We start from the raw sequence: 14,926 nt of genomic DNA on the forward strand, positions 1-14,926 counted from the left end.
TCGCCCTGGAAAAAAAAAAGAGGGGGGGGGGGGGGGAGTACACAGCAGACTAATCCTTGCTTGCTGTGATCACCGCATCACTTGTGGTTCTGCAACACTTGTGGGTCACAGGATTCTTTTCTTAAAAGCCTCGATGAGACAAGTTTTAGAAATTTATAAGATCGGGTCACCTGGGTGACTCAGTCTGTTAAGTGTCTGCCTTCGGCTCAGGTCATGACTCCAGGTTCCTGGGATCAAGCCCTGCACTGGGTTCCCTGCTCAGCGGGGAGCCTGCTTGTCCCTCTCCCTTCCAGCCACTCGTGCTCTCTCTCTCTGATAAATAAAATTTTTTTAAAAGAAAATTTATAAGATCATTTAATGTAATATTATAAAATTGAACAACAGGCTTTTCAAAAAACTTAGCACTTGTTTTATAAGTAAATCCCTGTATTCAGTGATAAATGATCACAAAAATGTTTTCTCATAGGCCAGAACTTCTACAAACCACCACGATTCCCATTATAATCAATGGGAAGGAATATTGCACTGTTTCTGGCTGGAAATGTGATACACATTTGTAATTACGACTTTAGATAGCCATAAACTTGGGGAAAATTACTAATAAACAGTCCCTGAAGCATCTGGTGCACAATAACCAATGCATTGTCAGCACTCACCAGTTCACCAGTGGGCGGAGCCTGTGCAGATATGCACAGGAGGGTAGTAACATTTACAGCATACTTGGATTTTTTTTTTTTACATGAAATAATTTTCTTAAGCAAAACATATCCCATGCTGTATCATGGGATACGAGAGCACCCTGAGCAGAAATGTTACAGCAGAGACAAAACATGATGGGAGCATCCGGTATTACATTCTTCTGTTCACACTGTGACCAGGCTCTGACCTCGTAAAAGAAAAAATGGAATTTGTAAGTGCACAACTCATATTAAGCAGAAGCTTCCAAAAGATCTTCAAAATGGCCAGAAATGAATGTGGCTGCTGTGTAATTATCTGAAGGGTGTATTTGTTGCTGGCCTTTGATTATTGATGTATAATTTCCCAAGCCTCTAGGGTATTGAAGGACTTCATCTCTCTAACTGTCTAGTTCTTTACTTCCTTTGTAATGGAAATGTAATGGAGATAGTACCTATAAATATAAAAGTACCACTGTAGACATATCTTCAGAAACTACTAAAAATTTTAGGTTACAGCCTCTGGAAATAATGGCTGAAGTGTCAGTATAATCTTGTGGTTGTCATTATTGGGGAAAGCCTGCATCCTACCTGCATACAACATGATCTTTGATAATATTCCTGGGAAGTCTTGCCCAGGCAGCAATTTTTGAAAAACTTACTTAAATCTTAACCCCACCAGGTAGAAATACAGATAAAGTTCCATTGGTAGGTTGGTTGGTTGGTCGTTGGGGGTTTTGTTTTGTTTTTTTTTTTTCAATGTTTCTTTACTAGCCTAGTGACCCAGCCCACTAAAGATAACCAGTTTTAAACTCTGGTCTAATAAGTAGATGAATTCAGATTTGTGCTGAGGATTTAAATTGGTAGAAATAAAACTGTAGACCTTTTTTTTGTTTTGTTTTGTTTTGTTTTTTTTTTGAGGGTCTAGGTTTTGAAATCCCCACAGGATAGGGTAGTTTCTTATCTTTTGGTTACGTTTTAGGTCGTTCAAGCCCTCAGTTAGACCCTTTGAGAAAAAGCCCAACCATGGAACAAGCAGTACAGACCGCCTCGGCCCACTTACCTGCTCCAGCACCTGTTGGGAGAAGGAGCCCTGTATCAACCAGGCCTTTACCATCTACCAGCCAAAAAGCAATAGAGAATCAAGAGCACAGGCGAGGTAGAACTTTAGCTATTTACTGTTCATTAATTGACTGATCAACATTTTCCATTCACCTTATTTTTCATTAAAAAGATTTACTGTATATGAATGATCCTAGAAGGTTTCAACTGAACTTGATAGAATGTTCAGTCTTTCAAACTTGACTCAAAGTAGTGATGGTGGTGGGGGTATAGATTTTTTGCTTTTGTTTTGGGTTCCTTTGTTTTTCCCATTTTGAACTTTACAGAAGTTTTTGCTTTTGTGTCCTGAGCTCATTCCTGACTTTGTATATCTTTTATAGCTGAAGTACACAAAGTTTCAAGACCAGAAAATGAGCAACTCAGAAATGATAGCAAGAGGCAAATAGGTAAGTTACTTGAATCTTGAAGCCATATTCTGTGCTTCTCAATTAAAAAGAACACTTGGTGCATAATTACTATTAAAAAATGAAAGCCTGCAGGGTGCCTGGGTGTGACTCAGTCGGTTGAGCGTCCCAACTCTTGATTTCAGCTCGGGTCATGATCTCATGGGTTGTGGGATCGAGCCCCACGTCAGACTCTGCGCTCAGCAGAGAGTCTGCTGAAGATTCTCTCTCTCCCTCTTCCTCTCAAATAAATAAATTAAAAAAAAAAAATTACAGACTGGGGTTATATCTGTAAAGGAGCTTAGCATTGGGGAGTTACACTGTGGTAACAGAACATTTCTTTATCTTGATTATGGTAGTAATTGTACAGATGTATACATGTAGCAAAATGTTTTAGAACTATATATAGAGATACACTTGAAAATGAGTACCTACAAAAACTGTTAAAATCTGAGTGAGGTTTAGGGTGTAAAATTATATTGTGCCAGTGTCAATTTCCTGGTTTTGGTAATGTACGGTAGTTAGAATAAGATATTACTGTTAGAGTGGAAGCTAGATAACAGGCATGTAGAACCACTCTGTACTGTTTTTTCAATTTTTCTGTGTTTAAATGTTGTAAAATAAAACTTTTTTTTTTTAAATCAGCATTACATTTCTGGAATAAACTCTACTCGATGGTAGACTGTTGTCTTTCAGTATATATTGAATTAACTGCCAGTAAGATTTATACACTTACATTGTTGTGTGGTTGCCTCTTTAGTACTGTCTTTTGTATTTTTTTATGTTTTTATGTCAATTTCAGGTTAACATTATAAAATTGTTTTCATTGTTTTCTGTGCTTTTAGGAGTGGATTTATCTGTACCTCGAAGGTTTGACGTTTTTCTCATAATTATTTAAGCTTTTTTTCTTTTAGGTAATTGTTCAAGAACTTTAACTTTCTTTCATGATTATTGAGTTAGTAAGACTGTGCACTTTGTGTTTTGTAATCTATTACATTTATCCCCAGATTCATTTATTTTATCAGTACTTTCAAACATATTACCAGAGGATAAATTATAATTTTAAACATCCAGATAAAGGCAAGTTGTAATCACCTTATTTAGATAATAATTAGAAAGTGATCTTTCACTTAATTTCAGAAAATGTATACTGAATTTCTCCTGTACATTGCTGTATGTGTTTTTGTATGTGCTATGTGCCATGGAATTTAGCGGTTTTGGTTTGATTTGCTGTATTTCACTTTTTTTTTTACTTTGTAAAAGAGAGAACTTCTCTCTCTAAATAAGGTAATTGCCATACTACCATCATTTAAAAATCATATAAAGTAATAAAGAAAAGTACCTTTCAGTGCCCTTCAAAATTCATCCCCCAAAGGTTCATTAATAGAACAGTGACTATTCTTTCAGACTTTTTAACAATTTTACATAGACTCTACTTAAACTTTTTTTTTTTTTAAGACGGAAAGATTGTGCTATATTTACTTCCTGGCTTTTGGCCAAGGTGTTTTTAATAGTGAAGTTGAATGTTTTAAACATCCTGCTTATCTAGATTTAAGTGTCTGGATATGCTGCTGTAGGTTTTTGTGGTTTGTTTTCTCAAACGTGGGCAATTTGCAAAACTTCAGCAGACACTGAACATAACCTGTCTGTTACTGGGTAGTCACTTTCTGATCTTTGTCACTATGTATTAAACATTTCACATAACTATAATCATTGAATTCATACTCCTTTGTACTCTGTTTCTGTTAACTCACATGAACTACTGTTCCATATTCCTCTTTTATTTTTTTCTTAACTCTTCCTCTTGTGTTGGATATTTGGGTTCTCAGGTTTTTACTGTAATTTATGCTGTTTTGGTATTGTCTTATCATATTTCATAAATTCTGTTAACATAGTGGAGAAAGAGTAGATACAGGAAGATTTGAATAATAGGAAGCCATTTAGAGGGAGACAAGAAAGGTGAAAGAGGAAGTGGTTGGAGTGGTTGAGACTTGGTGGTGCTTTTGTGTTATCTGTGATATTTGTGCTTATTAGTGTTCGTGTATTTTCTTACTACAAACCTTGGTTCCTGTGATCCTCTCATAGAAGACTTCCTAAATTTTGAGAACCCACTATATGTTTGGCACTTCATAGAAATTAGAACTGTAAGCAGAGCAGAGCCCCTCCCTCAAGGATTATGACAGTAATTTATTACAGAAGTCTTCAAAATAGTTTGGTTGTACACTCTGTGGAATAACATGTATGAGTTTGGACCCCAAAGTATAAATTTCATGTGTGCTGTTCTCAGTTCAGTGTATTAGGTTAGGTTAGTGAAATTTCATTTCTTTTTTCTCTTTTAATTTTTTTTAAGGATTTGTTTATTTTAGAGAAAGAAAGGTGCTTGTGCACGTGGGGGGAGGCACAGGGATACGATCTTAGCAGACTCCCTTCAGAGCGTGGAGCCTGATATGGGGCTTGATCTCACAACCCATGAGATCATGACCTGAGCCAAAACCAAGAGTCAGGTAAGACTGAGCCTCCCAGGCATCCCAATTCATTTTTATAAAAACTGCAAATATAATAATGTATATAGAGACTTCTAAAAAGCATTTTTGTTGTTGCCCATTTAATAAAGACCATATTAATAGATTCTGTCTTACACCAGCTTATTCTGTCTTTACTGACATAGTTCCAGGTGCTCCTTCAGCTCCAAGGAGAGGGCGTGGGGGTCATCGAGGTGGCAGGGGACGATTTGGTATTCGACGAGATGGTCCAATGAAATTTGAGAAAGACTTTGACTTTGAAAGTGCAAATGCACAGTTTAACAAGGAGGAAATAGACAGAGAATTTCATAATAAACTTAAGTTGAAAGGTGAGTTTATTTTTCTATTTAGAACATGTTCTTATTTGGCTTGTGTATTGTGGATGTTTAATATAAATCTTGACTTTCTGGTATGTGCTTGTTTTTCATTAGAAGACAAACTTGAGAAGCAGGAGAAGCCTATAAATGGTGAAGATAAAGGAGACTCAGGAGTCGATACCCAAAACAGTGAAGGAAATGCAGACGAGGAAGATCCACTTGGCCCTAACTGCTATTATGACAAAACCAAATCCTTCTTTGATAATATTTCTTGTGATGATAATAGGTACAGTCTTTTAAGCTTCTTTTATGCTCTTAGGAGATTGAAGTATGAAGTAATTTCCTATAAATTCACAAAGTTTAATGAATACTTAAAAATATCTAAGGACTACAATTTTTTATTGTTTTATTTTGCTAAAAGAAAATAATCCATACTAAAATTTTCAATGATAGTACTCCTTGTGAAGAAGAAGTAACCGTATACTTTTGTTTAGGGATGCATTCACATTTGAAAATTAGTAATTAAAACAAAAGCATTCATCTAAGTAAGACCTTTTACTTTACTCCTCTACAGTGTAGTTCAAATGAAGCCATGGCCAAAAATGCTAATGTTACTTGAAGTTTGCTGATACAGTAAAACTTGGCCATATCGCAGCAAATGTGGGTCCAGAAAATTGTCAGGTTACTTAAAGGATCCAGCGTTAACAGGAGTTCTAGAGTTTCTGCTACCCATTCCAAATTTTCCTTTTCCTAACCGTAGTTTGGTGCCACCTGGTGGCAGTTGTCTACTTCAGCGTAAACATGGAGGGGGATGATTCTGATCTGAGTTCTGGATTTTCTGGGCTGTAGGACAACAGCAGTATCAATTTAAACACTTGCTTCTGACATCAGGTCTAGGGATTGGGCTAGGAGCATACTAGGTGCTTACTTTCCTGCATACAAAGACTGACTTTCCTTCTCCCAGCTTCCTGAGACAGAGTTCCCTTTCTTGGCTTTGCCCTCTCTCAAATGGGGACTGAGGGGAGAGAGGAGTCAATTGCCAGTCCTACTGTATTTGAATTCCCATTATATTGGGGGCTGTTACGGTGTATTTGAAAGAGACTAATACCAGTCACATTTTCACGTGAGGTTTAACAGAATATTATGGGAACATATGCCATGGACAGTTTGTGATGACTTAGATAAGTTGCTTATTTTTATTTGATCTTTAGGATTTATTTGTCCTTAGTTTGGGAATTAGTGCCACATAGTTTTTTTGGAACATGTTCTTAAACCCAATACATTAGAGATTATTTGTTCTTATGACAGAGAACGGAGACCAACCTGGGCTGAAGAAAGAAGATTAAATGCCGAAACATTTGGAATCCCACTTCGTCCAAACCGTGGCCGCGGCGGGTACAGAGGCAGAGGAGGTCTTGGTTTCCGTGGTGGCCGAGGGCGTGGTGGTGGCAGAGGTGGTACCTTCACCACCCCTCGAGGATTTCGTGGTGGATTCAGAGGAGGTCGTGGGGGCAGGGAGTTTGCAGATTTTGAATACAGGGTAAGTATTATATGCTTTGGGGTTGGTATGCAGTTTTATGAAATTCAAAATGGTTTTACTCTTATTTATTTTGAGTGAATGTTTTTGAGACATTTGTGTATAACTTTCAGTTTGACTGTTCAGTGGGGGATTAGGTTGTTTATATAATTTTAAGGAGCAGTAACTTCTTGGCTGATGAGTCCAAAGTTTCTAACTGTTTTCTTTTCAATTGGAGGAAGTAAGAGATAGAAAGGAGATTAGGGTGGGAGGGGTCTTTTTTATTGTAGAACCATGGATTTAGATTTCATGGACTAGTAAAATTTCCCCCAAAAATGTATTAAGGAAGTTCTGTTCTTAATACCATCTTACAGAAGAAGAAATAGGTATAGAGACATTAAATACCTTGTCCAGGATCAGCTAGTAAGTGATGCTGCGGCGTCATGAGCCTGGTAAGTTTGTTCCGGAGTCAGTGCTCTTAATTGAGTTTTGTGGAAAATTCAACTGCATTTTCCCTGGTTTTCTTATTTTACCTTGGTCTTGAAAATACGGTGATATATTGGCATTTGAGAACTGCTGCTAGAAAACTACGTAGCTCTGTATTATATGTTTATATGTATAGTTAATTTATTGAAAGAAGTCTGTAGATGAAGTCAGTGTCACTCTCCTAGTTTACTCATGTTTAGGTTCAGTGGAGAGGAAGATTATATAATCACAGAAAGGATCAAAATCCCCTTGTAAAGAGATCTAGGAATTACAAAGGGCAGCTGGAAACAAAAAGTCGTACTGGCAGGAATTTTGTCCATTATTTGAAACTGGCCATTGTTGAGATCCTTCTTGTAGGATCGATGTTAGTGGCTTTGGGGTCTGGTCTGATAATTCTGACACCTCTAATATTGTGTCATCCAGCCAAGACTACTTAAAATTAGCCTCAAGTCATTAGCTCAGGCTATCCAGCTGTGGTGGCCTGGTGTAGCTGCAGGACTTGTAACTTGCAAAATTGCCATTCTAGCTGGGAGACTATGTCTTAGGAGTTACAGAATGCCCATTGCTTGTCGCTATTATTGTTCTTATTACTGCCCTTGCCAGTGGCCTTTTGCTTACAGAATTCAGTAGCCTTTTCACAGATATTTGCCCTTAACCCCTCTGACGTATTTGACACTAATAACCACCCACCCAACTTGGAATCTTTCTTCCTAGTTTTTTTAAAAATACTGTTATTTGGGATGTTTTTGTTTTGTTTTGTTTTTCTTTTTAAAAATGACACATGTTCCGGGGCACCTGGCTGGCTCAGTTGGTAGAGCATGCGACTCTTTTTTTTTTTTTTTTTTTTTTTAATGATTTTTTATTATATTATGTTAGTCACCATACAGTACATCCCCGGTTTCCGATGTAAGGCTTGATGATTCATTAGTTGTGTATAACACCCAGTGCACAGAGCATGCGACTCTTAATCTTGGGGTTGTGACTTTGAGCCCCATGTTGGGTGTTGAGATTACTTAAAAATAAAATCTTTTTTTTTAATATAAAATCTTTTAAAATAATAATAATAATAATAACACATGTTCCTCAACACAGCCTGAAAACACTTCATGATCTGCTTCTCCAGATCAGAAGTCTTATACTGGCTCTTGTCCTGTTTGCTGTTGGGACTCCCCTTTCTTCATTCACTCTGCTACAGATATGTGGACCACCTTCTTGCAGTGCCAAGCTTATTATTATCTCAGGACCTTTTCACCCATGCCTTCTACATAGAATGTTCACTTTGCTCCTTAAAAGCTTTCATGCTCGGGGTGCCTGGGTGGCTCAGTCGGTTAAGCGTCTGCCTTCAGCTCGGGTCATGATCCCAGACTCCACGGCATCGAGTCCCACATTGGGTTCCCCGCTCTGTGGGGAGTCTGCTTCTTTCTCTGACCCTTCCCCCTCTCATGCTTTCTCTCACTCTTTCTCAAATAAATAAATAAAATCTTTAAAAAAACAAAAAATAAATAAAAGCTTTCGTGCTCATGTGTGTGCTCGCTCTTCTTCCCCTTTCTTGTTCCTACTTCTTTCCCTTCCCCTTTCTTTCCTCCTCCCTTTTGTGAGCTTGTTGATTCGTAGCTTTTAATTTGTTTTTCAGCTTGGACCTTGTGTGCTTCCCCCTGCATTTCTCCACCTTTATCTGCTCTATGTCCTTTGACTAACTTAAACTTGACCTTCTTCAAAATGACCTTACCATCTTCTTGCCTTCCCACCACCCCAGCATCCACACTGGCTAACAGTGTGGCGGTAGCCCCTTTCCACATTCCCACATTTGTTCCTATTCGATGTCCTTGCCCACTACCAAAGTAACCCACTGATTGGTCTGCAGACATTCAGTCTCTTTACCTCACTTCAGGCATATCAGCTACCTGTTGAAGAATCTATGACAGCTCCTTGTTGAAGACCACATTGAGTCAACTTGGCTTGAGAAAAAGTACGTTTAAATTAAACTTGGATCCTGATGAAAATTCTAGATTGTTGTTAGTGTGACCTCAGTTGAATCGCTAACCCTTTCAGGCCCTCAGTTTTTACATTTTTGGAAACAGAGTTACATGTTTATCAAACATACATTTTAAAGATCATTAAAAGTCTCAGAGTTGGAAAGCATCTGAGAGATCTGAGCTCCTGGCCAAGCCTTGAGTCCTGAAGTATCCCGTATAGGGGCTGGCAGCTTGCTTTTCCTAAGAGCATCCATCCCACCCCAGGGATGGTCTAATTGGTAGGATTTCACAATGTGGGTGAAGATCTTTTCCCCTGTATCTTCACTCTTAGTTTAACTCTACCCTTGTAAGCACACAGAATATACATACTCCTCTTCATGATAATTCTGCACATATTTGAAAAAAATAGCTGTCATATCATCTGTGAGATTGTGGACTGTTATTTCCTATTATCTGAACAGTCATCAATAAACCTTTGAATAACTGCTGTGTGCGTGGTACATGCATTTATTAATTCAGACTTTTTGAAGCTTTGTTTCACTGTTCAGTCATTTTGAGCCTCCCTTGAAAAACCCTATCACACACGTTGCAGAATTAGAATGCATTGTAGAAGTTATCGGCGTGAGTCTTTATCCACATCAGTGTATCCTTGACAAATAGTCCAGCCTCTGCCTGGGTGTTTCAGGGTGTGATAGATTGACTAGGCCCTAGGTATTGCCCTGGTGATAAGAAGGTTCTAATGTGGCATCGTACTGCCTGCTCTTCTTACTCTGGGAAGATCCCACTGCTATATCCAGCCCCATTTCTCATTGCCCTTTAAGCTGTCTGGTTCAAGCAAGTTGACTCATGATCAATGCTTATACACATTGTCCTTGATTCCAACTTTGACCTCATTTGTTGACCAAATATATTGAATTCTTCATATATGGCATGCACCGTGCTGGGTATTAGCGGTAAGCAAACAGATGCAGTCCCAGCCTTCTTGGTGTTTTAGTCCAGTGGGGAGAGAGACACAGCTAAAAGTCAGGGGGTTCTTCCACACCCTTCACAATCTTGTCCAAGGTTTGCTCTGTCCTTGGAAACTTCTCTTCCTTCCTGCACTGATTTCTTCCTTTTCTGACTCCTATGGTATCTGCTTTCATCGGCACACATTTTAAATACACTCATGTTCTGTATTTCATTTGTTTTGTTCTGCATTTCCAGCTAGATAAGAGCCTCTTGGCATTAGTGAACGTGTATTTTACTTTCATTTCCACCAGTGGACATGGAACCATAGTGGGCTTGAAGTAAGTGCTCAGCATATTGATTAGGAATACACTGTTTCAACCTTCAGTAAGGGAGAAGGTCCATCAGTGTGGCTAATCCTTGATTATCCATTCCAAAGTTAAATGACCCTTGTGTCTGGCACTAGAGCCCTGACCTTCTCCGCATTCTGCGCCTTCTAAATCATTTTCACCTGGCACCTTTAAAGACGGAAATAGTGAGTGATCACTATTACATGAAGGAAATTTACCTTCAAGGATTAAACTCCTTTCTAAAACTACATCTAATACTTCTTAGAGAAATGGAGGTCATTGGTAAATTACAGCAGCCTTCGTGTAATGGGTTGGGTTTCTTCTTTGTGCTCTATTGGCATGAATCATTAGTTTTGAGGTGAGCAACAGCAAGTCTGGTTGTTTAATGAAAACATGGGCAAAGTAGGATTGTAGATTTTTAGAACTCCTTAAAAATACCAGCTGAACTATAAGCTCTCTCTCACCCTACCCCCAGTAGATAGTTAGGAAACCAAGGAAGGACCCAGAGAGGTTAACTCTCTTGATCTAGGTACAAGCTAGTAAAGCCAAAACTTACTGTCTTTAACTTCTAGCCCAGTTTTCATTAAGGATAACGTTAGAAACATAAACTTGTTTTAAGCTTTGTCCTGTGGTGCTTTGTGGGGGTGGGGGACGAGGAGATCAGGTTGGGTTTGTAATAAGAGTATAGTCAGCTCCTATTTTATATGCTGCTGCTAAGGAGGTTACCTTCCGTTTGAGTCTATTTCTTCAGGTAGGGTCCAGAAACAAAGAGGTAACGGAAATGACTCAGCATGGTACTCTCTCTCCCTTTCCCCCTTTTATTTTCCTTCTTTTTCCCCTCTGTTTCTCTGTATCCCTTTCCTCCTCCCTTCTCTCTCCTTCTCTTTCTTGCTTTTTTTTACCTTTCAGAAAACCACAGCTTTTGGACCCTAAAATAGGTCTGGATTGATCGTACAACTTTCTGAAAGGTAAAAAAAAAAAAAAAAATCGGGGCATGTGAAGGTTGGCTTTGGTTGGGGATTGTGGGGTGGGATTATCTTCAGTTTATTTCTTTCTGCACCAATTTAATTTACACCATGCCATATATATTCCAATTTAATGACATTATACAAATGGTTTGGTGCTGTATACACAGATAAAGTTAGGTCTTTAGCATAGGAAATAATGTATTTCTAACAGTCAAAATGAGAATCAGCAGTAAAAATCAGGCATGTGATAACAACTAGTCCTGAGGAAAACAGTAGCTCCTGGCTCTGTTGTTAATGTACAGGACTTTTGATTAGGATTAGTCTCAATGGAAAGCCAGGGGCTCCTTTAGATTTTTGTTTTTTTCCTCGTTACTTTTTAAAAATTACCCAGTCAACTGTGATTTTGAATTTAAAAGTTACCCTTTTAAAATGAATTTCTGAATCATTGCTTTCTCCTGGCATGAAACTTTGGAGAGAAAGTTATTTTACTGTCTGGATATTTTATTGCTTAGTAAAGACATCAAAGACTTCAGGATTTTATTAATCCTTTTCCAGAGTATGTTGTCAATTGTATTTGATGAGCTTGACTGCTAAGTTGAAGGTTAATTTTAAGTTCTTTCATTGTGTTTAAAAATTATTAAGATGCAACCAAAGATGGTGAGGTATGCCTGTATCTTAGGGGACTTCTTGTTGGAACCAGCCCACACCACCCCACCACTGCTGTAACCTCTACTAACTGGAAAATGCAGTTAACAAATAATGAGCTACTGCTGGGTGTGGAAGTCATAAAATGTTTCCTGGAAATTAGTAAAATAGATTTATACATGAAAGGAAAAGGAGGGTATATTTGAAAGTAATAGGAAGTGTACTTTTAAGTAAATTAGAAGTACTTACTAATAAACCGATAATTTGAAACATGAGCTAATTTTTTTTTCCTTTTTAGAAAGACAACAAAGTTGCTGCATAGTCTACAAACAAGTCTTTGAAAATAGGTGGATTTCTAGCTCTTCATGGTCCTGAGAATTGGTTACAGTCTTTGAGAAGAATGAAGAAGTGAATTTGCTGTATATTTGTCACCAGCACTGGGTTTTTGTTTGTTTGTTTGTTTTTCTGCTTAATTTCAAAGATACAATGCAGTTACTTTTGGGGGGGGAAGGCTCATCTTAAAAAATGAGCATTAAATATATTTGGAATAGCAGAAGGTTAAGTAATTTCTTATGTATAGTTAAACTACAACAGTACTTCAATGGGACTTTTAAGTATTTTTTCATCACTGAAAGGATTTTTCTTATCACTAAATTGTATTTGGCAATTATTGTAAGTTGCCTGCAGATAGGGCCGTGATACTGTGTTTTGAGCCACAGAAGGTTGTGTGTATGTGTGTGTGTGCTCGCGCGTGTGTGTCTCTTATATCTTTCTCTTTCTTTCTTTCTTTTTGGAAATCCTGTAATATCCCCTTTGAGGTAGCTTATTTCGTCAATTAATTAGGGTGCTGGATGGTAGAGAATTTTGTCAGTCAACTATGTACACAGTAAATACTGTTTCTTAGGCAAAGGTAACTTTTTTATATAGTTGTAAAATTCCATTATATTCCATTGCCAAAGAAACATTAAGAACTTTGTATAGCTGTATAAAAAGCAACTAATTTTTTAAAGAATAAACATTTTAAAGTCAGCAAACATACTGTGTCCTTGCAGAAGTTGATGTGCTGAGGAGCAGAGCTATGGGTGGTGGGTCTTTTTTCATAGCTTTCCCGGCTTCAGATTTTTGATTTTGATTTTTTTTTTTTAATGTTTGGAACATAAATGAAGATTTGATACATTCTTCCATTATCTGAAAAGGATAAATTACTCGCACTCATTGTAAGAACTTCATTTTATAACAAATGGCATATCACAGGATTTGTCCAAATAATAAATATTTTCAGTATATGAATGTAAATAATCATAGATAAGAATGTACTTAGCTGTATTTTCAAATAAGCACCCTCCCCTTTTTTAAGACAATAAAACTGGGCATCGATTAACCTGTTCTTCCTGATATGCCTGGAATTTTGTCGTGATACCTTGATTCATTCCATTATATTTCAAGAGGATTCAGAATGCTAGAAATTATTTTGGCAACCTATAAGATATCCTAACACTGGTCCTTGGGCCCATGGCCCACAAATGACTCGGTAGTAGAGTTCATTGCTAATTATAAATCACTAGTAAATCTTTTTGATATTTTAAGCTATAGTGGAAAAAAAATCTGGCCGCTTTTGTGTTTTTATGAAGGCCATGAAATAAAGGGATCCAAAGATTTAAATATTTTTATCTATTTTGATTTTTGTTAACTTTCTCCTTAAAGTATTAAATAGTGATAAAGATGTGGAAAACTGCACTGTAGGAGAATTGGAATATTTAAAGATGGTTGATATTTTTAATTTTAATTTTATATCTTTTGTATAGCTCTACAAGGAAATGTTTTGTAATTTGGTTTCGTTTAAGGTCCAGTACTTGGCAGCCATAGTTTAGATAATGTTGCTTAATACTGTTTGCTTGCATGTTAACAACAAAACCTTTTGGAGGACCCACAAATCATGATATTGAACACATTTCCGAAGCATTCTGAACATCAAAGCAAGTGCTATGATAATACCTATGTAGACTGTTTGAGATGTCCAGGGCCAGTTTCAAGAAAAGCTGTAAATACCAGTTCTACATGCTCCGAAAGTATGAATTCACGTGTTTTCCAAGCCCTCTGGGTCACTGACTAAGGCATTTGGTGCCCCAATAATAACTGGCAGCATGGCATACCTGCAGTGCACCTTACAATATTGAAGCAAGGTTTTTATTCTAAGACAGAATAAAACTGTTAAATAAAAAATGTTCGTCAAAGTTCTTTCTCTTTAAATAGTAATATCATCTTACTGTAGAAAGAAACAATGAAAGACCTCTTTTAAGTTTAAGAATGGAATTACGGTTATGTTTATATTCTCTAAAATAACTAGTTTCTAGCATTTTTCCCAAGATTTATTTATTGTTGTAGGTGCTTAAGAAGCTGGAAACCAGAAGCCCCTTTGTCCCCCACTAGGGTGCAGAGTGTTCTTGAGTTGCAGTCCCTGTCTTGAGGTGACTGAGCCAGCCAGGCACAGGCCAAGCTGGAAGGCTCAGGCTAAAATGCTCCCTCTGTGGGCACACAGGTGTGAAAGAGGAGAGAGGGAAGGGCTGACTCCTAACCTCATTTGTTGGATAGACCTTGTCTCCCCCTGAAAAAGCAGGACTTCTAGGGCGAAGGGAGAGAGGTCAGGGGTGTTAATCCAGCTCAATGGCTCTTAATCAGGGTTTGAACTGACATCCTAAGAGCATTTAGGAGTATGAGGGGATGTGTTTTGGTTGTCAAAGTGGCTAAGGACCACCACTGGCATTTAAGAGTAAGGGCCAGGGTGACAAAATCCTGCAGTATGCTCGATGTTGCCACATAGCCAGTTGTCCAGCCCAAAGTACAACGGTGGCCCTTCCAGTTTGAGAACTACTGGCTGAAGTCCCTCTACAAGAGAAGATGATGAGAGGGGAATTAATTCTTTCCCTCCCCCAAAATCTTTAAAAACATCTACTGAAGAAATCGTGTTTACGTGGAGTATGAAAGGACAAGGTATAAAGGGACCTTACTTGGCAGTGGCACA

General features: G+C 37.9%; 1 protein-coding gene across 6 annotated transcripts in view; it reads left to right on the forward strand.

Annotated features, from left to right (window-relative positions):
- The window catches only part of LSM14A (LSM14A mRNA processing body assembly factor), a 54,286-nt gene extending 40,994 nt beyond the window's left edge, over positions 1-13,292 (forward strand). Inside the window, exons 5-11 of one of the 6 annotated variants that reach the window (XM_040633715.1) lie at positions 1,657-1,833; positions 2,117-2,182; positions 4,848-5,030; positions 5,133-5,304; positions 6,327-6,558; positions 8,912-8,989; positions 12,203-13,292. In XM_040633715.1, the coding sequence (XP_040489649.1) occupies positions 1,657-1,833; positions 2,117-2,182; positions 4,848-5,030; positions 5,133-5,304; positions 6,327-6,558; positions 8,912-8,956 (875 nt within the window). In that variant the 3' untranslated portion in view covers positions 8,957-8,989; positions 12,203-13,292. Of the gene's footprint in view, positions 1-1,656; positions 1,834-2,116; positions 2,183-4,847; positions 5,031-5,132; positions 5,305-6,326; positions 6,559-8,911; positions 8,990-11,200; positions 11,260-12,202 lie in introns of all 6 variants that reach the window. The other 5 variants (XM_040633716.1, XM_040633718.1, XM_040633717.1 and 2 more) reach the window with 5 other exon arrangements.
- The last annotated feature ends 1,634 nt before the right edge of the window (positions 13,293-14,926 follow it).

Source organism: Ursus maritimus, unplaced genomic scaffold, assembly GCF_017311325.1.
Source record: "Ursus maritimus isolate PB19 unplaced genomic scaffold, ASM1731132v1 scaffold_19, whole genome shotgun sequence".
Taxonomy (NCBI): Eukaryota; Metazoa; Chordata; class Mammalia; order Carnivora; family Ursidae; genus Ursus; species Ursus maritimus.